The sequence below is a fragment of the Cnephaeus nilssonii genome (assembly GCF_951640355.1).
Source record: "Cnephaeus nilssonii genome assembly, chromosome: X".
NCBI classification, from domain to species: domain Eukaryota; kingdom Metazoa; phylum Chordata; class Mammalia; order Chiroptera; family Vespertilionidae; genus Cnephaeus; species Cnephaeus nilssonii.
Window position 1 is genome coordinate 4,036,866 of NC_137071.1, and position 23,638 is coordinate 4,060,503.

A 23,638-nucleotide genomic window follows, 5' to 3' on the forward strand; every position below is an offset into this window, starting at 1 on the left:
ACTTCCAGCATGGCATTGTCACCAGCCCCCTTTGCATGGTGATGCGATTAAGGTAGCAGCATTTTTATTATTTAGGAAAAGCAGCTGGGGGATCATCAGTTCTAAGGCTTTGTCTTTTCTGGGTTAACTGATGGTCCCGAGCCCAGTTTGACCTGACCACGATGCTTAGTACTGGCACTTTTTGTTTTTTCTCAGCAAACTATACAAACCCAAATCTCTTTCTGATTTTCAAGGAAACTAGATTCCTGCCAGGTTTTGAATCTGGACAATAGACAGATACTTTGTCCTAGCTTCTTTCTGGAATCGTTTCGGGGATATTTTCCACAAGATCACAGAAACAGGAATGAACCGGCAGCTAGTGAACATTTTGACAACCTTGTTTGCATTTTTCTTAGAGACAAACAACTTCAGGTAGGTGAAAAGACTTTGCATGTTGATATTTTCCACATGAAAACTGTTTGAAAGATAACATGTCATACAGTTTTTCTCAATTTCCTATGCCCCAGACCATACTATTTTAATTTTATGGGAGAGAGTTAGATTTCTTTTGTTCTTTTAAAAAGCTTAATTATGGTGGGAGGGGTGTAAATTTTCACAAAGGCAAGTTTTATGATATATAACCCCACTCTATGCATTTCAACATATTTTCACAGCCAATGTGATGTTAAAGTAGTCTGATGAGTTGCATGCTCTTTAAATTTCTATATAATGGTGAATTTTTTTATTTCAAATTCTTCTGGAAGTCATTTAAAAGGATTATTGAATGCAATACTTTTCATATGCTGGAAGTGATTGGATTAATTTACCAAGATTGTGATTCTTTTATATGAGATATTAAAAAAACCCTAATTCTTAGCCAACTTGGGACTTCTATTATATTTCAGCAACTAGATGCATACTATGACGACTACAATTCAGGAAATTTCTTGAAACATCAGTAACATTTCAAATCACATTTTGCCACTATATTCTACTGTTCAGTACAGTCGAAATTGATTGCCTACCAAAATGTAATTAATGACATCTTTGTATTTATGTATGCATGTGAAATAGACTATGAATAATTAAAATAAGTGAGAAATCATTATTTGCATGCTTGCATTTTCTTCCTAATTTAAAAATTGTCAAATCAATTGATACTTCAAAATATCAGATTATTACCAATAAGTAAAATAGCCAACCTAATGAAAGATAGATAGGAGATGTTCATACAACAAAGTATAGAACTCTTCATTTAATTTTCACCAAATTTTATGGTATTTTTTCACAGAACCAAGAGAAATGAAACATATAGCAGCAATGCTCTGAGTACTGGGAAAACCCACTACGTTCCTTTCAGGTTCACACCTCCTACTATGATTAAGAAAAACTGTAGGCTGGGTTTTATTAGAATCATCATCATCATCATCATCATCATCATCATCATCATCATCTTCACCTTCACCTTCACCACCACCACCACCATCATAATCAAATAGTACTTGATTAATCAGATGATCTGCATATGGGAATGTGAGTATTTCTAGATGATCATATCAATTTTTTAACTCCTACCAAATGTTTACATCATCTTTGCACTTATATTTAATATTACTTCTTTGAAAAACTGGAAAGAATGTGGTATTTTTTGTTGTAATTTTTTTAGTTATAAAATTAACAAGACTATTAAATTATTGAAAACAAAGCTTGTAAAATTTCTTCAGGGTAGAAATCAACATTCAGTCACCACTATATATTGTGAAATAATTCATTTTCACTACAAACTAAATATGCTCTTTTTATAAGCCTTTTAAGGAAAATAAAAAATTTCCAATCAACATTCAGTATTTTTGATCATTCAAGAGAGAATAATTTAAAAGTTCTTTTCTATGAATACTTTATTCCAGTCAACAATTTAAATGCTTATGTATAAATAACAACTGATACAATAATAGAAGTACGGGCATGCTCATTGTTGACCTATTTTAGAATGAAGTTAAATTTCCAAGTGAAGATTTTCTTTTAGACATCACATTGAAAAGTATTAATAGTTGATAGCTGGAATAGAATCTAGCAGGTGAGAAAATAAGCAATGGGATAATTAGTTCATGCTTATTTTGTTCTGCCTATATTTCTTATAAAAAGTAGAGGACTTATTTTAAGGGCTAAAATACTGGAAGAATTTTTTGAAATTCATGAGGAAATGATTTTAAGACAAACACCTAAATTTTAGAAGTTATCATCTTCATTTCTCTGTTGACTCTAGAAAGAAATATCCTTAACAATATGTGCATAAAATCTACACTCTAAAACTATGCATATTATTTCATCTTAAACATCTTATGTATGGCTGAAGTTTGAAAACTTAGGAGATACAACTCAGAATTTGTACCTCTCATCATTTAAAGTTAACTCTAGACCTGAAGTTGACCAAAGAGTTTATAATTTATTTTCTTCTTAATAACTTATCAAATATATTTACAAAACATGTGAAACATTATCTGAGTATTAGTTCTTAGGCAATGAGAATGGAATTATTGCTAAAATATTCAATGATGTGTTTAGGGCGGCTTTCTGCAAAGACCATGACTCCAGGTCTGGAAAACAACCTTCGCAGACCCTATCTCCTTCAGATTTCTTGGACAAATTAATGGGAAGGACATCAGGATATGATGCAAGAATCAGACCAAATTTTAAAGGTACGTTTTGCTTAAACTTATGTTAAGCCTGTGGGAAATCTAGACATTTAAATATTCTTTAAAAAGTTTTCAGGTCTTTTTATTATAAAATGGAAACAAGTATAGCATTCATTTCAATTTGGGATTCTTTTGAACTAGTCTATTTAATAGCTTAAATTTTACATGTTACTTGCAACTTTTGAAAACTTTCATTTGTGCTCTATTTCACAAAGAAGACTAATGTCAGAGATTATTGCCACATTCCCTATTTTCTCTTAAGTAAGAGAGTGATTGGGAATGAATACAAGAGCAAATGATGAGCTTCACTTGTATGAATGCCTACCAGGACTCATAATTCAATGGTTACACCAAAATCCTTGGTTTGGGTTTTAAATACCTATTCCCAAAGTAAAGATTAAATCTCAGTGTAAAACATGCCATTTTACACATTTTCAGGCCTCTCTCATTTTTAAATATTGTGAGAAGAGGCTCTAATACCACATCAGAAAATTTTGATTTCCTCTTGTTTCAACATTCTAATTGTTTATTTGACATATCTGAAATTAACACAGAAGATAACAGAATTATAAAGTGCACATGTCAAAGACGATACATTCTTTGTTCAATTAGAAACAAACCAAAAAATTTGGCGTTATTGAACATTACAAAAATGTAATTAATAATCTGAAGAAATTACTTTTTAACTATTTGGTTTATTTTTATTCTGAATCAGAAAAATACTGTAATAAGAACCAATCACTAATAATTTGATTATTTTTAATGTTTCAATTTTTAAATACATATTTTAAATGCTTTAATTTTTTAATATATATTTTAAATGACAATTGCATTTTACCTTATAATTTAATTTAATGCATTGTGAAATGTTTATAATATTTTATAAGAGGAGAAACCTATAATATTCTGGATGTTATGTCACAGTTCATGCATTGCTTTGGTTCTGCTTATTAGCAATTTAATTGGATTGCTTTCCTTGAATTTTGATTAATTTTTATTATTAGCAAATGTGAGCATAAAAATTAAATTCTAAATTCATTTCTTCTTTAAATGCTACACCTCTGAATATACTCAGCTAAGGGCACATTTCATAAAGAAATACATTAGAATTTTGACAAAACATGTTTTTTATTTATAGGGTATTTCCAAAAGAGACAACAGAACTAAGTTCAAAGCTTGATTTTCCTGAAAACAATTTTCATATTCAGCCCATTTCATATTAATTTTGTGATCATTGCTTTGGAAGTCAATATTTGAAACAAAATCCTATGAGTAACAAGTCAAGAATCAGCTTTCAATGGGACTGCTCATTCATACATTTATTCATTTAGCTATTCAATAACTCTGGAGTTTGAACTATATGCAAAATACTAACACCTGCATGCTTTGAGAAGTGGAAAGATGACACAGTTTTGGGTGCTACCATAAAAATTTTCAGTAAGGAGATTAGATGTTACATGAATATTTATAAAATATAATGATATAAGCTATATATTATTATATAGAAGTAAAGTAATTAAGAGTTAAGTAACATTAGAAAGTACAGATAAAATACTACAGGTTTCCAACAAATGAAAAGGTGATTTCTATTAAGCTATTCATGGAAAGCTTAATAGAGAAGGCGCAGAGATGAAAAATTGTTTCAACTTCATGAGCATCCTGTTTAATAGCAGTTATTATTATTTTCTAGGAATAATTCTTCAAAAGGAGATAGAAGTACAGAGAGTAATAAAAATCCATGTTGCCATTGCTACTTTAAGTGACCATATAGAATGAACAATCATTTCCATATGCAAGCTTTTTTTCTGGTTCTTCTGGGGATGTCACCCTTTGGAAGTGACAGTTCTCATTATCCTAAAGGATAAATAAATAAGGGGAATATCAAGTATAGCAAAGTATGGTCATGTTTTGAGATGTATCCACTACTTGAAGACCTGAACACAGGATGTTTAAAGACTTATAAGAGGGAAATATGTGGATATAATTTAAGACTCTATTATTAATGGACTTCACTGAGTTTTGTATCCCTCTCCCTTTATATCCTCATTTCAATGAACCCTGATACTCTTTCATAAATTTTATTTACACAGACAATTTATAACAGATCAATTACCTAACAGTTCCCACAATTCTCATTACTCTTAGGATCTTGGCTTTTCCTGTATATAGAACATTCCTCATTATTTTAGACAAAAACAATTATCTCTCCTTAGTGTTCCCATAAAACTTTTATGTTTAATATGGTTCTTTAGCATACTTATGTTTTATCTACCCATCCCTACACCACATCTGAGAGAGCAGTGAAGTGTTGTTATTTATACTGATGAAGGAGAAGGAGAAGGAGAAGGAGAAGGAGAAGGAGAAGGAGAAGGAGAAGGAGAAGGAGAAGGAGAAGGAGAAGGAGAAGAAGGAGGAGAAGGAGGAGAAGGAGGAGAAGGAGGAGAAGGAGGAGAAGGAGAAGAAGGAGAAGAAGGAGAAGAAGGAGAAGAAGGAGAAGAAGGGGAAAATGATTATGATTAACAAGAAGACACAAGGGCAATATTTGGCCACAAGAATAAAAGCAAGAGCCAGATATGGGCTGCTGAGGCAAAGGGAATGGCTTTTCTAGAAGTCTTACTAAATAATAGCAAATTTCTGTTTCCTTGCTGCCATGCATTAGCAAGGGAGAAAGAAATGCATATGCATAATTTTTCTTATTGGAAGGCATGTCTCCTTCATACTTTCAAGTCAGTAAAATATATCATGTCTATTCAATGTCCCTGATAGACTCTGAAAGATGTCATAATGGGGATACATACAAGAAGGAAGATGGACGTAAGCTAGAAAAGGGAAGCTGAGACATGATTCAGACTTAGGTCTGTAATTGAGAGCCATTCTTAGAAGCTATACGGAGAAAATAGCTTTTCTGATGTGAAGCATAAGTGTATAAACAAAGTCATGAGTCAGAGTTGCCAATTGCATTACATCTATAAGATCCATAGAGACCTGGGCCAGATCTTGTTAAAACATAAATTTTCAAAATCCTCAGTTCAGATAAAAACACAAGCTATGTCTGCCTGGTTTTGAAACTATGGTAAATATCGATTTTATGCCAACAGATGAGTCTTTTTCCCCACTTGGGTGTTTTGTCTCATTGTCAGTTGATTTATCATGATGTTATTCTATCATTCTATCAGCTATTCCTTTGTCAGTATTATTATCTTGAAAATGCCACTTTAAACATTAAGCTTTTAAAGAAGCCAAATGAAATGCTCAAACCAGAGCAAAATGCATTAGTTCTAATTCTCTGTCTTTGAAACAAAGCCTTTATCTATTGTAACGAGATTTGCTTTGAAAATTAAATTAACTTGGAGTTATAGCCTAAGTTTTATCCCAATATGAATAAATACATTTCACTATCACATTCATTTTGGAATAGGATCTTGAAAAGATAAAGCCAGGAGATAATTACTCACTTCACTTCTTTGTGCATGCCATGCACACTATTCTCCCCCCCTCACCCCATTTCTGGAGACCTAAATCTGAATGTGTCATGTGTGACATTAAAACCTACATTTGCATGCAATATGGCTTCCATTTCCCAAGGAGATATCAGCTCAAGAGGTGTTTCAGATATAAGTAGAAATAAATACCCTTCTAAAACAACTAAAGGTCTTCAGGTTTCTCCCCTTGGAAATTCTCTTGTCTGTAGCCATGTAAACATCAAACTCAAATGCTGTGCTTACCAATCCTTGTAGGGGGTGGATTGAACACAAATGTCCATCTAGTAGGGACTTTTGGAAAGAGTGATTTATTCACTGATAATGTATCCACATAGTGTGATCATTTCTTTGATCACCCTGGTAGATGTGGGCATCACATATTAATATGAAGAGTAAAATGCTTTCATGTATCAGAAGCATTTGACCCGAGGACAGAAAGTAGCAGTAGCCTTCAGGCACCTGAAGGGTAAAGCCATCCTATCTAATAAAAGAGTAATATGCAAATTAACCATCACTCCACCACACCCACAAGTCACGCCCACAAGCCAATCAGGAACAAGTATGCAAATTAACCCAATCAAAATGGCTGCAGCCACACAGCTGCAGCAAACAGGAGGCTTGGGTTTCCCCGACAATGGAGGAAGCCAAGGTTCCCTGCCTCCCTGGCCGGCCCAGGCCTACACTCAAGGCTACAAAGTTTCAATTATAGAAGGTAAATAAATCCCAATAAAAATGACTGCAACTACAGAGTGAGCAGGAGGCTTGGCTCTGCTCAAGGCTACAAAGTTTCAATTATAGAAGATAAATAAACCCCAGATACCAGGGTTTCCACTTGGGTGGCCAGGGGGCATGGCCAGCCTGCAAACCACCACAGGCCCCTCGCCCAGGCCATCCCACTCCCCAAGGAAAACCCTACCCTGATCCGGGACACCCTTCAGGGCAAACCAGCTGGCCCCAACCCGTGCATCAGGCCTCTATCCTATCTAATAAAAGAATAATATGCAAATTGACTGTCACTCCAATATACAAGATGGCTGCCCCCATGTGGTCAAAGATGACTGCCCCCATGTGGACACAAGATGGCCACCACAAGATGGCCAACAGAGGAGGGCAGTTGGGAGGGACCAGGCCTGCAAGGGAGGGCAGTTGGGGGCGATCAAGCCTGCAGGGGAGGGCAGTTAGGGGTGACCAGGCTGGCAAGCAGGGAAGTTGGGGGCAACCGGGCCTGGAGGGAAGGGCAGTAGGGGGGGACCCATACCTGCATGGGAGAGCAGTTGGGGGGGGACCAGGCCTGCAGGGGAGGGCAGTTAGGGGTGACCAGGCTGGCAAGCAGGGAAGTTGGGGGTAACCGGGCCTGGAGGGAAGGGCAGTTGGGGGGGACCCATACCTGCATGGGAGAGCAGTTGGGGGGGGGGACCAGGCCTGCAGGGGAGGGCAGTTAGGGGTGACCAGGACTGCAGGGGAGAGCAATTAGGGGCAATCAGGCTGGCAGGGGAGCAGTTAGGCCTCAATCAGGCTTAGGGGGTGATCAGGCTGGCAGGCAGAAGTGGTTAGGGGCAATCAGGAAGGCAGGCAGGCGAGCAGTTGGGAGCCTGCAGTCCTGGATTATGAGAGGAATGTCTGACTGCCCATTTAGGCCCGACCCTAAACGGGCAGTCGGACATTCCTGGAGGGGTCCCAGATTGGAGAGAGTGCAGCCTGGGCTGAGGGACACATACCTCCGTGCATGAATTTCGTGCACCAGGCCTCTAGTTTTAGGTAAGACAACAGGAGATAAAAGGAGGAGAAAAGGTTATTGAAAAGAGAGGCTGTGGATAACAAAGGGAATGATATTGTTTAGGGATGATATTTATAGAGATTTTATTTTAATATCTGAAGTCCACTTTGTCATAATTTATTTTAGATTTTGTGTTCTGTATGGACACCAAGTAATACATTTGTATATAGTAGGCTACTACTACAGGCCTTCAAGGTGCCTGTCAGGGATTTCAGGTGGTATCAAGAAGGAGGCATCTTTCCTGGCTGGTGTGGCTCAGTGACTGAGCATCAACCCATGAACCAAGAGGTCACAGGTTCGATTCCTAGTCAGGTCACATGCACATGCCTAGTTGTGGGATCGATCCGCAATTGGGGGCGGGGGTGGTGCATGGGAGACAGCAGATCAATGTTTCCCTCTCATCTATGTTTCTTTCTCTCCCTTCCTCTCTCTAAAAATCAACAAAAACATTTTTTTAAAGGAGGAGGCATCCACAGAATTCTAACACACTCTAGTAAAGTATATTCCAATAAGTTCACCTTAGTGGAATATATCTTTCATTCTGTGGTGACAGAACGGTATAGTAGAAAGAGCCCTGGACACAGATCCAGAAAACCCAGGTTCATGTCCTGACTCAGCCACTTTTGACCTCAGGTTTTCTTCTGCCTTTGTTACTCATTTGGGTTGTTCTGAACATCAAAGGGGATTATGCATCTGATAGATTTGTTTTGAAGTAGGAAGACCTAAATAATTTGAATTATTATTATTAGTCCTCCATTTCTCCTTTTAACCAACACTGACTATATATTATCAAAGCTTACCTTTCATGGCAATTGGGTCTTTATAATTGTTTGATGTTTTAAAAATATGTTTTTATTGATTTTAGAGAGAGAGGAATGGAGAGGGAGAGAGATATATCAATGTGAGAAACATTGATAGATGCCTCCTTCAGGCCCCTAATGGGTAGCAAGCCCACAACCCAGGCATGTGCCCTGACTAGTATCAAACCAGCAACCTTTCAGTGTATTGGACAATACTGAAGCTACTGAGCCACACCAGTCAGGGCACTGTTTGATTTTTTTTAATGAAAAAAAGTCTTGAAAAGTTCTAGCATCTTAGAGTTCAAACAAAGTAACAAGAACATAGATAACATGAGTCTCAGCTAGTTCTCCCATTATTAGTTTGGTGAGAAAATTTTCAACATGAAAGGGCTATTTCTAATTCTAAATATGAAACAAAGAGGGAGCCATTTATGGAAAGGACTTATCATTATCCATTCAAATTGAATCCCTCATTGTTTTTGGACTCTTTAAGTGAAAAAAGAAAAAGACATGGAACTAATTTTATGTGGTCCTAGAAAGAACCTTAAATTTACATGAAGATATATGACTGTCATTTCTGATGTATTTTCTTGTGCAGTTACTGCAGTTGCAAGGGTTGTTGCACAAATATGCTGAATTTATTTCCTATTTTAGAATAAGTATTTTTAAAAGAACATGTGGTCTCTACAACCTAGAAGGTTAAGAGCACTGGAAATGGGAAACCATAACTTAGTTTTTGAGAATGTATTGTATTGCTTCTTAGTTGATTCTGGGTGACTTCATATCTTGAGTTTTCATTATTGATAGAGCCTGAACATTTATCCTGAATTCTATAGTGCTTGTTGCTCCTCCTCATCCTGAAAGGCAATTTAGCCCATTTTGCTGATAATCTGAGACTTTATTTTTTTAAAAAAGATAATGGCTTAGATATCAGGTTATATTGGTCCTTAATGACTGGATATTACGATGTGTCCAGCTGGGGCAAGCCAATTTAGAGTGACAAAAAGTCATTAGTTTTTTTCCTGCTGGTGTTGGATATTTTTCTTGGTGTGTTGGATCAGATACATTTGAAATAGGAGTCTTAAAAATGAAAATATAGTTGACCTAACCTCATAATAACAAGGTCATTAGAAGCACTCTGGGTTCTCCTAGGAGTTAACACTTCTTAAAAGAGGCAGTCCTGAGGGTGACATGCAGCATTTGCTCATTGACTTCTTTTTTGAGAGGGCTACTCTGGACACTTGTGACTGATTGCAGACACATTTAGCCACATAAAAACCACTAAAGAAAGATCATGATCAAAAGGAATAGGTCTCTAAGTGGTACTCTTATGTGTGCAAGATGTTTAAGAATAAAGTCACTAGGTGACCCTCTTGGAGTCTAGTCTGGCTAGCCAACTAATGTGGTCATGGGGCAAGTACAAGAGTGATGCTGGGCACTCTCTGACTCATGCTCTGGATTATGCACTCAGCATTCCCTTATGAGCATGAATACACCAAATGGTGGCTGTGTTTTATTAACATATTCATCCAAGAGTGCAAAAGAGAATCCTGGATTGAGTCAAAATATGGAAACTCAATAGGCATTTATCACGAATATGACTGGATAAGTCTTGTTTTCTAATGCATCTTTTTCTCTGATGGGAGGGGGTTAACACTTTTGTGAGGAAAAATAAATTACATGCCCATGCATTGTCAGGGCAACAGAGTACATTTTTGTCAAGTAGCACACATGTGGGCACAACAATTATATGTAAAGATTTACATCTTTATATTTGAGTCTAAACACACATTTGCTTATTCCTTTAATAATTAGTGAACAATTAAATGGTAAACAATTAATATGTGCAGGTGCCATGTTACTTGCTAAGCATACAGTGGTAAACAGAAATTTAAGTTTTTATTTATATTTTTGAAAATTGGAAGAACATAAGAATTCCCTTTATTATTTAGTCTTTCCATAAACCAATAACTTTACAGAGATATGCTTTATTATTCATGAAACCAGAACTACATTTACCAGATTTTAGAAACACAGAACCTAAGACTTGCCATGACGTGATTTGACTAATGTTACAAAGCAGCTCTATCAAATTGGGAATTTAGAACATCAAGAACCTGAATATTCATGACAATTTTTATTGTTATCTTTATTTTTCAGTTACAGTTGATATTCAATATTATTTTGTATTAGTTTCAAGTGTACAGCATATCAGTTAGACAATCATATACTTTACAAAGTGCCCCCCCCATATTTCCAGTACCCATGTAGCTCCATACTTAGTTATTACAATATTATTACTATACTAGAGGCTCAGTGCACAAAATTCGTGCATGGGTGGGGTCCCTAGGCCTGGCCAGCGATCAGGGCCTATCAGGTTCCCCGCCTCCCCACCTCCTCCTTCCTTTGCCACCCACATCTGCTGCCACCCACTCCTGGTTCCCATCCCATCCCTGGACCGAAGCCCAATTGGGTGATTGGGACCTGAAGGCTGGGGGAAAGGGCCAACCACCACCACAGCGGGTGGGTGGCAGGCCAAATGGGCCTGCCGGCCAGAGGTAGGGGGGACTGGGGGAGGGACCCAGGAGGTTGGCCAACAGCCCCAAGGAGGGAGCCAGCCCTCAGCTCCCCTGAAAAAGGGGCTGTGTCAGCCGCCACCCACCCCCTGTTCCCTGTCCCAGCCTGGGGGCCCAGCACCAATCAGGGCCTGCTAGCTGGGGGGAGGGACTGGGAGGTTGGCCAGCAGGCCCCATTGGCGATCAGGGCCTGCAGGCTGGAGGTAGCTCCTGCATTGAACATCTGCCCCTTGGTGGTCAGTGCGCGTCATAGCAACCGGTTATTCCGGCTGTTCCATCATAATGGTTGTTTAGGCATATATATATATATCCTACCTAATAAAAGGGTAATATGCAAATTGACCATACCTTCGCTATGCCCACAATTGGGCTGGCGGGAGGTACGGGGGGCAGGACTTGGGGTGGCCGATTGGGCCGGCGAGAGGAGTGGGGGTGGAGACTCCCGAGTCCCCACCCCCCACTCCTCCCGCCGGCCCCACCGGCCAACACTGAGGTGGGACCAATGGGGCCAGCGGAAGGTAAGGGCAGCGGGAGCCGCTCCGATCGGCGGGTGGCCAGGGCCAAGGCCTGGGTCCCAGGTGCCAGAGGAAAACTGGTGCCAGCAGCCAGGTGAAGGAAGGTCTATTGCATGAATCTTCGTGCAACGGGCTTCATATATATATATATATATATATATATATATATATATATATATATATATATATATATTCCCTATTCTGTATTTTATATCCCCATGACTATTTTGTAACTACCAATTTATACTTCTTAATCCCTTCATCTTTTTCACCCAGTCCTCCAACACCCATTCTCTCTGGCAACCATCCATCTGTTCTCTGTATCTATGAATCTGTTTCTACTTTGTTCATTTACTTTGTTCTTTAGATTCCACATATAAGTGAAATTACATGGTATTTGTCTTCTTCTGACTTATTTCACTTAGCATAATACCCTTTAAGTCCATTCGTAGTGTCACAAATGGTAAGATTTCATTCTTTTTTATGGCCAAATAATATTCCTTTGCATATATGTACCATCACTTTTTTATCCACTCGACTGTTGATGGGCACTTGCATTGTTTCCATATGTTGGCTACTATAAATAATGCTGCAATTAACATAGCAGTGCATATATTCTTTCAAAATAGTATTTTGGGTTTCTTTGGATATAAACCTAGAAGTAGAATCACTGGATTATAAGGCCATTTCATTTTCAATTTTTCTAGCAACCTCCATACTGTTGTCCATACTGGCTGCACCAGTCTGAATTCCCACCAATAGTGCATGAGGATTTCCTTTTCTCCACATCCTCACCAATGCTTGTTTGTTGATTTGTTGATGTTAGCCATTCTGGCAAGTGCAAGGTGCTTTCTCATCCTGGTTTTAATTTGCATTTCTCTGATAATTAGTGACATTGAGCATCTTTTCATAGGTCTATTGGCCATCTATAGGCCCTCTTTAGAGAACAGTCTTCCACTCGTTTTTAATTGGATTATTTGGGGGGTTTTGAGGTTGAGTTGTATAAGTTTTTATAAATTTTGTGTATTAACCCCTTATAGTATGTGTCATTGGTGATTATGTTCTTCCATTTGGTAGTTTGTTTTTTCATTTTGTTAATGGTTTCCTTTAGTTGGATTTAGTCCCATTTGCTTTTCTTTTGTTTCCCTTGCCTAGATAGATCAAAAAAATATTAATAAGAGAAATGTCATAGATTTTACTGTGTATGTTTTCTTCTAGGATTTTTATGGTTTTGAGTCTTACATTTAAGTTTTAATCCATTTTGACTTTTCTCTTGTGTGTGGTGTAAGAGGGTGGTCTAGTTTCATTTTTTTGCATGTCTATGTTCATTTATTGAATACACTGAGTGGCCAGATTATTATGATCTCTGAATACATAATAATCTGGCCACTCAGTGTGTGTGTGTGTGTGTGTGTGTGTGTGTGTGTGTGTGTGTGTGTGTGTATTAGAGGCCCGGTGCCTGAATTTGTGCATGGGTGGGGTCCGGCCAGCCTGACCAGGGGGAGGGGACATAGGTAGTTGGCTGGCCTGCCTGCTGGTTGAACTCCTGGTCAAGGGGACAATTTGCATATTAGTCTTTTATTATATAGAATATACACTGAGTGGCTAGATTATTATGTGTTCAGAGATCATAATAATCTGGCCACTCAGTGTAGACTGTCTTTACTGCATTGTATGTTCTTGTCTCCTTTGTCCTATAGCAATTGACCATATAATTGTGGGAGTACTTCTGGGCTATTTTGTTCCATTGATCTATATGTTTGTTTTTATGCAAGTACCATGCTGATTTGATTATTATAGTTTTACTAGAGGACTGGTGCATGAAATTCATGCATGGGAGGGTGTGTCCCTCAGCCCAGCCTGCACCCTCTCCAATCTGGGACACCTCGAGGGATGTCTGACTGCCCGTTTAGGCCCGAACCAAGTAGGATCGGGCCTAAATGGGCAGTTGGACATCCCTCTCACAATCCAGGACTGCTGGTTCCCAATGGCTCACCTGCTTGCCTTCCTGATTGCCCCTAACCGCTTCTGCCTGCCAGCCTGATCACCCCCTAACCACTCTGCTGCCAGCCTGATTGCCCCTAACTGCCCTCCCCTGCAGGCCTGGGTCGCCCCAACTGCCCTTCCCTCCAGGCCCAGTCGCCCCCAACTTCCCTCCTCTGCTGGCCTGGTCACCCCTAACTGCCCTCCCCTGAAGGCTTGATCACCCCCAACTGCCCTCCCTTGCAGACCTGGTCCCTCCCAACTGCCTTCCTGCTAGCCTGATCGCCCACAACTGCCCTCCCTTGCAGGCCTGATCCCTCCCAACTGCCCTCCCCTGCTGGCCATCTTGCGGTGGCCATCTTGTGTCCACATAGGGGCAGCCATCTTGTGTGTTGGAGTGACAGTCAATTTGCATATTACTCTTTTATTAGATAGGATAGATGCCTGGTGCACGGGTGGGGGCTGGCTGGTTTGCCCTTAAGGATGTCCCGGATCAGGGTGGGGGTTACCTTGGGGCATGGGGCAGCCTGGGCGAGGGGTCTGTGGTGGTTTGCAGGCTGTCCACGCCCCCCAGCAACCCAAGCGGAGGCCCTGGTATCTGGAATTTATTTATCTTCTATAATTAAAACTTTGTAGCCTTGAGTGGAGGCCAGGGCTGGCCAGGAAGCTTGGCTTCCTCCATCGCCGGGGGCAACTCAAGCCTCCTGCTCAGCTCCAGCTCCATGGCACATTTTTAAAAAATATATTTTATTGATTTTTTTATAGAGAGGAAGGGAGAGAGATAGTTAGAAACATCGATGAGAGAGAAACATTGATCAGCTGCCTCCTGCACACCTCCTACTGGGGATGTGTCCGCAACCAAGGTACATGCCCTTGACTGGAATCGAACCTGGGACCTTTCACTGCTCTATCCACTGAGTCAAACTGGTTAGGTCCCATGGCACATTTTTGTTGGGATTTATTTATCTTCTATAATTAAAACTTTGTAACCTTGAGTGGAGGCCAGGGCCGGGCAGAGCGGGCAGGAAGCTTGGCTTCCTCCATTGCTGGGGAAATCCAATCCTCCTGCTCGCTCCATGGACACAGCCATCTTGGTTGGGTTAATTTGCATACTCGCTCCTGATTGGCTGGTGGGCATGGCTTGTGGGCGGAGCAGAGGTACGGTCAATTTGCATGTTTCTCTTTTATTAGTGTAGATAGTATAGTTTGATATCAGGTAGCATAAAAACTCCAACTTTGCTCTTCTTTCTCAAGATTGCTGTGGCTATTCAGGGTCTTTTGTGGTTCCATATAAATTTTTTGATTATTCTAGTTTTGTGAAAATTGCTATTGGTATTTGCATTGAATCTATAGATTGCTTTGGGTAGTATGGACGTTTTAATGATATTAATTCTTCCTATCAATGAGCATGGTATATGTCTTTTATTTATATCTTTTTCAAACAAATCTATGATTTTAAATATGTTTTTGTTGATTTTAGAAAGAGAGGGGAGAGAGAGAGAGAGAGAGAGAGAGAGAGAGAGAGAGAGAGAGAGAGAGAAACATTGATGAGAAAGAAACATTGATTGGCTGCCTCCTACATGCCCCCTATTGGGGTTTGAGCCATAACTAAGGCATGTGCTTGTGGGCATGTGCCCTGACCAGGAATCAAACCAGTGACCTCTTGGTGCATGGGAGGACACTCAATCCACTGAACCACACCAGCCAAGCAGAAATATAAGCTTTTAAATGCCAGTTCTCACTTTACTAAAAACTGAAATATAATTTCTAAGTTGAATGCTATATTATCCAGGAAAGAAATGGCATACTCCAGTGAGGTATGGCAGGGTTTGGAAAACCAATCTCTAGAAGGAGAGTATCATACTCTGGGACTATCAAGAGTAGACCTGAGAGGCAAGGGAGAGAGTGGTTACCAGAACCTAGAGGATGTGGCTATTTGTAGAGACCACTGAATGAGATCTGTGGAGCAATGTAGTTAATCTGTGCTGTCCTAGCAGGGAACAGGCTAGGGGATAACTAGTCTGACCTCACTCTCCTCATGCTTTCCCATTTTCTTGTGGGAGCCCCTCATTGGCCAAATACAGCTAAAAGTCAAAGGGCAGGCTCAATGATGCAAACCAAGAAGATCAGCTTTCCAGGGTACGGCAAAGAACAAAACAGAAAAGAGAGTGTCTCTGGGAATATATGGAAGATAATCAGCACAAAGTCAAGTTATGAGCAAAGTCACCCCTCAGGTGGTCAAGCAGACAGCTCCAAAATTCATGATCAGTTCAGTAAACCTTCCTTTATCAGACTTAAGATAGAATAGAAATCACAAAGTCATATCATTTGGATACATTATCTCAATAGATAACATGATAATTCCAAAAGGAGAGAAGAGAGAGGAAGATAATATAACATGATAGTCCTCTCATAGACAGACAGTTGAAAGAGGCACAACCAATGGCCTGGTGGGGCGGGGGGAAGTTCTTCCTGTGGAGTATACGAAAGTAATTAATATAATTACCTTTCTCTCTGATTTAATATGTGTATAAGTTTGCTAAAATCACTGTCCTTGCCCCACAGTAATCCCCTAAAGGATCCACATATTGTGATGTGTTATGGGCTTAGATTTGTGCACAAGACTTAATGCCAGGTCTCTTTGGGGCAGCACGACTGAGACACATTCTTTCCCTCCGTGTTCTGTTCTACACAGAGCTGAATAAGGAGTGTCAGAAGAAGAAAAGATTAGGTATGTGAGGGGGTAGTTAGAAGAGTGTGAAGACAGGAGCAGAGTAGTGAGTGAAGAAAATGGGAAATCTGAGGACCAGTTGTTTGTTTTCAATTCCTTGGCTGGTTTGATTAGTGTACCTGAAATACAGCTACTAATGGCAATTCTACTTATTTAGGAAAACCTCAGACCACTTTACCACATAATTTTATTTCATTTTTAAAACCCAAGTGTACAAAGGAGATAATATAATTTATCTTCTTCTGGTTTATTTACATTTAAATAATTCAAGATGTTGATTCCTAAGAACCACTTCATGTCCAACAACGCAGTTGGGATTTCTTTCATCAGGCTTTCTCTTAGGAAAAGCATTATTTGCTCCCCAAAAAGAATGTGTTGAGAAAACAAGGGGTCTGTTTATTTAGCTTTGAACCTTGAAGTCTCTCAATAGTGAATGATACACACATTTGGCAAACCACAATGTAGCTACTCAAGTTAAATGTTGTGATTCAGAATAATTTATAAATATACTGTGCAATGTTTCAGTATATTTCTTACATTCTACTTTTTCATTTTAATTAACTCTGGTTTTAGTACTTGAGCACTATATAGAGTATTACAAATCAAAGGACTTAGGATTTAATACTAAACCAAATTAGCAACCAACCAGATGTGTTTCTTAAACCACATTCTTCAGAACACCTGCTTCAGAGCTGAGAGTCCTGTTAATACATACCTGGGAACCACACTTCTCCAACTCTACCTCCCCAGAATTATGGGATGACGGTATCTTGAAATAGTCACTTTAACAAATTAATTACTCCCTGAAGTTTAAGAATGACAGGACTAGAATGAGAAATATTTCCTTTTGTATCTGAAGGATACAGTATAGTATTTTCCCCAAGATACTGTGTGCTGGTATTGCCTTACCAAAAATAGAGGGGGAAATACCAAATGAGATAAAAAAATCTAAACTAAGACTCATGAGACCTGGTTTGATCTCCAGTTTTGCCAGCTGTGACCTGAAGCATGCCACTGTACCTCTCTGGGATTCATTCTTGTCATATCTAAAAGGATTTGTACCAAGATGTTTTCCATGTTGCCTTCCACTTTGATAGTCCCTCTCTTTATAGTCCATATTAATATATTTGCATATGTTCTTTTGTAAGTTATTGTTTCACCCACAGAAGAACTTGGATGCCTCCACTATTCCTAGAGAATTGGCCTCTCCTCTGAGAAATTCTTAATTCTGTCCAGAACATTTTTTGTAGTTGTGCATAATTTACTTCAACTCCCAATATTTCAAAGATGATTCATTATACTCTGGGGGAGACTCTGGAAACTTATGAGGGGATTACTGAAGAAATCAGCCATTGAAATTTTTTGCCTTGCTTTTGGTCTGGATGTAGCAAATCAATGTACAGAGGCTGTCTGAGAAAAGCAGCTAGCATGCTTTACTAGTTTAGCATTGGGCCAAAGATGTTTCTCAAAACACCAGTTCCATGAAATGTTCTCAGATATAAGGTTAAAAATCTATCTATATAAAAGCCTAAGTGACCATCGCAACTGAATGGATGACCAAACAGGCTTCGTGGGGTGACCAGGCTGGCAGGGGGTTTAGTGAGGGACGACCAAACAACCGAGAAGTAGGCTGCACGGGGCATCCAGGCTGGCGTGGGCCGGGGGGCGGAGAGCAGTGAAGGGAAACCAAACGACTGAACAGCAGGCTGTGTGGGGAGACCAGGCCAGCACGGGGGCAGTTGGGGGTGATCAGGCCGGCAGGCAGAAAAAGTTAGGGGTGATCAGGCTGGCAGGGGGGCCAGTTAGGGGCAATCAGGCAGGAAGGCAGGTGAGCAGTTTAGGAGCCAGCAGTCCAGGATTGTGAGAGGGATGTCCGACTGCCGATTTAGGACTGATCCCCGGGATCAGGCCTAAACCAGCAGTCAGACATCCTCTGAGGGGTCCTGGATTAGAAAGGGTGCAGACTGGGCTGAAGGGACCCTTCCCTGCCCCCGCCCCCCGGGCACCAATTTTATACACTGGGACTCTAGTGAAAATAAGAAGAATGGAAAATTCTATAAAACATCCTCTGAGAGAGTCCCAATATTTATTAGCATATTAAAAGGTTTTGAGAAAACCTGCCATAAAAATATACAAATAAACATTTAAAAATAATTTTTACACTGAGGCTTATCCTGTATTTATCCTATCTGATAAAAGAGTGATATGCAAATTAATCATCATTCTGCTACACCCACAAGCCACGCCCACCAGCCAATCAGGAATGAGTATGCAAATTAACTCAACCAAGATGTCTGTGGTCACGGAGCAAGCAGGAGGCTTGGATTTCCCCAATAATGGAGGAAGCCAAGCTTCCCGCCCGCTCTGGCCGGCCCTGGCCTCCACTCAAGGCTACAAAGTTTCAATTATATAAGACAAATAAATCCCAGATACCAGGGCCTCCACTTGGGTCCCTGAGGGGCGTGGCTGGCCGGCAAACCACCACAGGCCCCTCGCCCAGGCCGCCCCACACCCCAAGGGAACCCCCACCCTGATCCGGGATACCCATCAGGGCAAACCAGCTGGCCCCCACCCATGCACCAGGCCTCTATCCTATCTAATAAAAGAGTAATATGCAGATTGACCATCACTCCAACACACAAGATGGCTGCCCCCATGTGGTCAAAGATGGCTACCTCCATGTGGACACAAGATGGCCAGCAGGGGAGAGCAGTTGGGAGGGACCAGGCCGGCAGAGGAGGGAAGTTGGGGGAAACTGGGCCTGCGGGGAAGGGCAGTTGGGGGGGACCAGGCCTGCATGGGAGGGCAGTTAGGGGCAACCAGGCCCGCAGGGGAGGGCAGTTAGGGGCAAACAGGCTGGCAGCGGAGCAGTGAGGCATCAATCAGGCTGGCAGGGGAGTGGTTAGTGGGTGATCAGGCTGGCAGGCACAAGTGGTTAGGGGCAATCAGGAAGGCAGGCAGGTAAGCAGTTGGGTGCCAGCAGTCCTGGATTGTGAGAGGGATGTCTGACTGCCTGTTTAGGCCCCATCCTACCCGGAATTTTGTCCACCGGGCCTCTAATTTAGTCATAATTCTTTAAATGAGTACCATTTACAGAATATACTTTAGAAAATGTAGTCTTGGTAAGCTCCATAAATCTAAAATATTTCCCATGAAAATATATGATTATAATGGGAAACCTAACTATACATAAAATACAATGATCATCTAGAAAGATAATAATCATAGAGAGAGAAGGCCCATGCATTCAGTAAATGTGGCTTTCTTATTGATACATGGTCAACATTAGCATTCCAATGCCACAAGAGAATTACTCTACAAATGAGATTATTATTGTAGGCTATTTATCTCCTGCTTCATTTATATGAATAAATAAGCAAACTGTGGCATTATGAAAAACAAGTATTGAAGACAAAAGAAAAGACAGTGAAACTTTGATCTGATAATCACCTTCTGTTTTAACCTTTACAATTCTTGAAGGCTGAGTGACAAATACACATTTAAACAAGTGACCTTTAACAAACTACAGACATGTTTTTCAGCAGAATATGGCAAAGTTTTATGCCTGAATGAAGAATTTCCTTTTAGACTGCCATCTTGTCTTTCATAGATAAATCTTGTGGTTGTACAATTTCCATTCAACTGTTTGTTAAAACAATTTTCCCATCATTTCCTTGAAATGAAATTCATAGTAAAAAACTCATTTAAAATATAAGTCATGCAATATTTATCTTAAGTAACTTGTCTAGATTTAAGGTTAGGTCTTTATTTATTAGTATTAAAATATATTCTAAGTTGGTCTGCTCAAAATTATGTTTCATATACTTACATATATAAATTCTCAGAAAAAGTATTGAAATTGTTTTCAATAGATGGATGGCAAAAGAGAAATGTATTTGAAATAACCCTAAATGTCTTTGGGAAATGGCATATGTTTGTATATATATACTCCTGTGTGTGTGTGTGTGTGTGTGTGTGTGTGTGTGTGTGCGTGTGTGTGTGTGTAAACTTCTTTATTGCTTGTTCTCTCCCCACGCTTTCTTTGAGAGAGCTTTTTTTAAATAAGCAAGTATGATTTTTTTTCTTCCTGTTTCTTATTCCAGGGTCTTAGTAAAATATACAAAACAAAGTAGGGGGTGAGAAAATATGAAAGCTACTTAATGGCTGATGACCCATGTCATTTATTTCATACAACAGATGAAGGCACATTGGTGATGAAGCCACTGCACATTCTGTATCAAACTAGTCCTTTATTTGTAGCATTGCTTCACGATATCCTCAAAATTTGTTTTCAAATTTTGTTTTACATAGTCTGGGTGTCTTACTCAGATTCCTTGTTATCATTTGCTTCTGATATCACTGCTGCTTCTCCATTTCTAGAAGAGAGTGGCATTAGATATCGGGGGTGGGGAGATGGCTTTGCTGAATCTTTAGTTATAGAAGTCATGGAATACAAGAGGATAACATTTTCTCTAGGATTACAAGATTTGCTTTCAAAATGAAATATATAGTATCTTCCAAAAATATAAAAACGTAAGAACAGATCCTCCTGTTTGAAAGGAAGTGCTACATAGGCTCAATGCCATGTCTTGTGAATAGGAAGCCCTGGCACCAAAAATTGCATTTTAGGTGGCTTTCTTATAGATAAAATGCCATTGTGCTTGTTGCCATAGCTTGATAGCAACAAGTTGCCATTCTATTCAGGTTTCTTTCCCCCTCTGAAACATCCCTATTTCATTTAGAGGAATTAGTGACCACTCTGTGACCAGTGGCATACTTGACTAGAATCTTGCCAAACTAATCCTATATTACCAGACATTTTCTCTAGCTACCAAAAATAGGAGGAATTACTCACCGTCTTGGCTATCTGTTCTTTTCATTTCCCCTAAGCACCTACATTTCCAATATTCACTTTTGTTTATCGTGCACACATGCCTCATTTAAGCTCATCCTTTATTCAAAATTTCTGAGCAAATATTCCCCCTGAAAACCCAGCAGGAGGCTTCCTGTTCCATAGATATCCTGGTGCCAAGCAAGTTTATAACATACAAGGCTTTTAGCAAAGTGTATAAATTTGTAACTTGGGAAAATATCCCAAAGCCCATTACAGAGCAGGATTTCCTCAGCAAGAGAACAGACTATCTCAAGGAAAAAATTCCACATGTCCACCTGTCAACCAGACTCTACAAATACCATGCTTACACACACGTTTTTTATTTTCTGCTTAATTTTGAAACTGGGTTTGCATAGAGCCCATGGGTAAAAAACTTTTCATAGTACCCACTCATCCCAACTGAGTTTAAGAGGTGACAATTGTATAGTTAACAAAAATATGGCTTGGGTGAAGGAATCTTGGTGGAGCTCTGTGGAAGTGGCTTGACATGTGAAGCTTCCATGATTGAGTTATGAGTACTTTATCATGGGAACATTCTAATCCCTCAATACATTGAAAGAACAGAATTATTGCATAAGAATCTGGAACTAACAATATGTGCCATAATAATCTGTGAATAGGTAAAGTCTCAAGTGAGGAGGTATCCCCTCAGCATCTAACTACATATATATATATATATATATATATATATATATATATATATACACATACACACATATATATACATATATATATATGTATATATATATGTGTGTGTGTATATATATATACATATATGTATATATATACACATATATATACATATATATATATGTGTGTGTGTGTGTGTGTGTCAGAATAAATTATGTGCTTTAGCAATTGAGCAAAGCAGTTGAGGGTGTTAATAAAAAGTGCCCATCAGTGACATCATGCAATATGCCACATAAATCGCAGAAAGACACCTTTGAAAAAAAGTTATTCACTTCTGAGGGGTGAGGTGGCAGGTGCAAAGAAGGCAAAGAAATATAGAGAGGATAATAAATAGATCCCAAAGGAAAGCTAAAATCTGAAATAAACTCCTATACTTTTTTTAGAAAATCCATAGTGCAGCTGCTCTGGGGTGCCTGATTGGCTGTATCTTTATCCGAATGCACAGGAAGAGCAAGCTGAGCTGTCACCCAAGGGAGTGCAGAGCTCAAAATACTAGTATCTTTGCCGTTCTAGGCCTCGAATGACTCTTGAAACTCTCCTGGGACTTCTCATCACTTTCTGATAAAGTTCACACACCTGCAAATAGCTTACAAGGGCCTTGGTGATTAGGTTTTTTACTATATCTGCCTGAGATTGGGTTTCTGAGAAGCAGACCCTGTGTGCAAGTGATTTATTAAGGATAAGTGAGCAGGAGAGGCATATAAGAGAGTGATAAAATCAGACAAGGATGAGAAAGCCCAGTAAGGGTGTGATCTCAAGAAAAGTTCAAAGGGGTAGGTTCCACCTTAATCCCTCAGGGGAACTCTGGACTGTAAGCTACATCCCAGAATTGTCCTGAATGGAAACAAGAAAGTTGGTTTTTCAGATTGCCCTTGGTTAGTTATTGGGTAAAGACTACCCTCAGGTGTGTTGGGTGGGTGGGAGAGTAAATGCTCAGATGCTTCTATCTCTCCATGTGGGCAAAGTGAGCTCCAGTAGCCCCAGAACTGTCCTCTGTGGAAGACTGTAGGTGTGGTTATTGGAAGCAAAAGCACATTGAGGTGAGAGGCACAGATTGGTAAATGAGATCCCAGGAATCTGAGTGGTGCATCAGTACTGTCCACATTAATAACATCATTCCACATCTCTAGCCATGCCATCCCACTCTGTTCCAGCCTCAATGCCCTGTTTCTTGTTTCTCAAACCATTTACTTCACCATACCTGCCTTCCTACCAGCCTAATTCCTACTCACACTACAGAACTCAGCATCAATATTATTTTGTCTAGAACGCCTCTTTTAAACTATTAAGTCCATCCTCTCCTATATCCTCAGTCTACAACCTCTCTTGAGTTTGGCTACTTTCCTGTTTCTTTCCCTCCTAGACTAGTTCAAGGAGGCCAGAGGCAGGGCTTATCTCATTATTCATTGTACCTCCAACATCTGACAGTAGGCAACCAATAAACATTTATTAGGTGAATAGAAAAATGTGTAATACTAATAGTTTTTCACTTTTATTGAGAAACTAGAGGCCTGG

The 23,638-nt window shown here is 39.7% G+C and overlaps 1 protein-coding gene across 2 annotated transcripts in view; it reads left to right on the forward strand.

Moving 5' to 3' along the window:
• Positions 1–334: 334 nt before the first annotated feature.
• The window catches only part of GLRA2 (glycine receptor alpha 2), a gene marked incomplete at its 5' end in the record, with an annotated part of 172,052 nt that continues 148,748 nt past the window's right edge, over positions 335–23,638 (forward strand). Inside the window, 2 exons of one of the 2 annotated variants that reach the window (XM_079764459.1) lie at positions 335–411; positions 2,545–2,678. In XM_079764459.1, the coding sequence (XP_079620585.1) occupies positions 344–411; positions 2,545–2,678 (202 nt within the window). The remainder of the gene's footprint in view (positions 412–2,544; positions 2,679–23,638) is intronic. The other variant, XM_079764458.1, reaches the window with a different exon arrangement.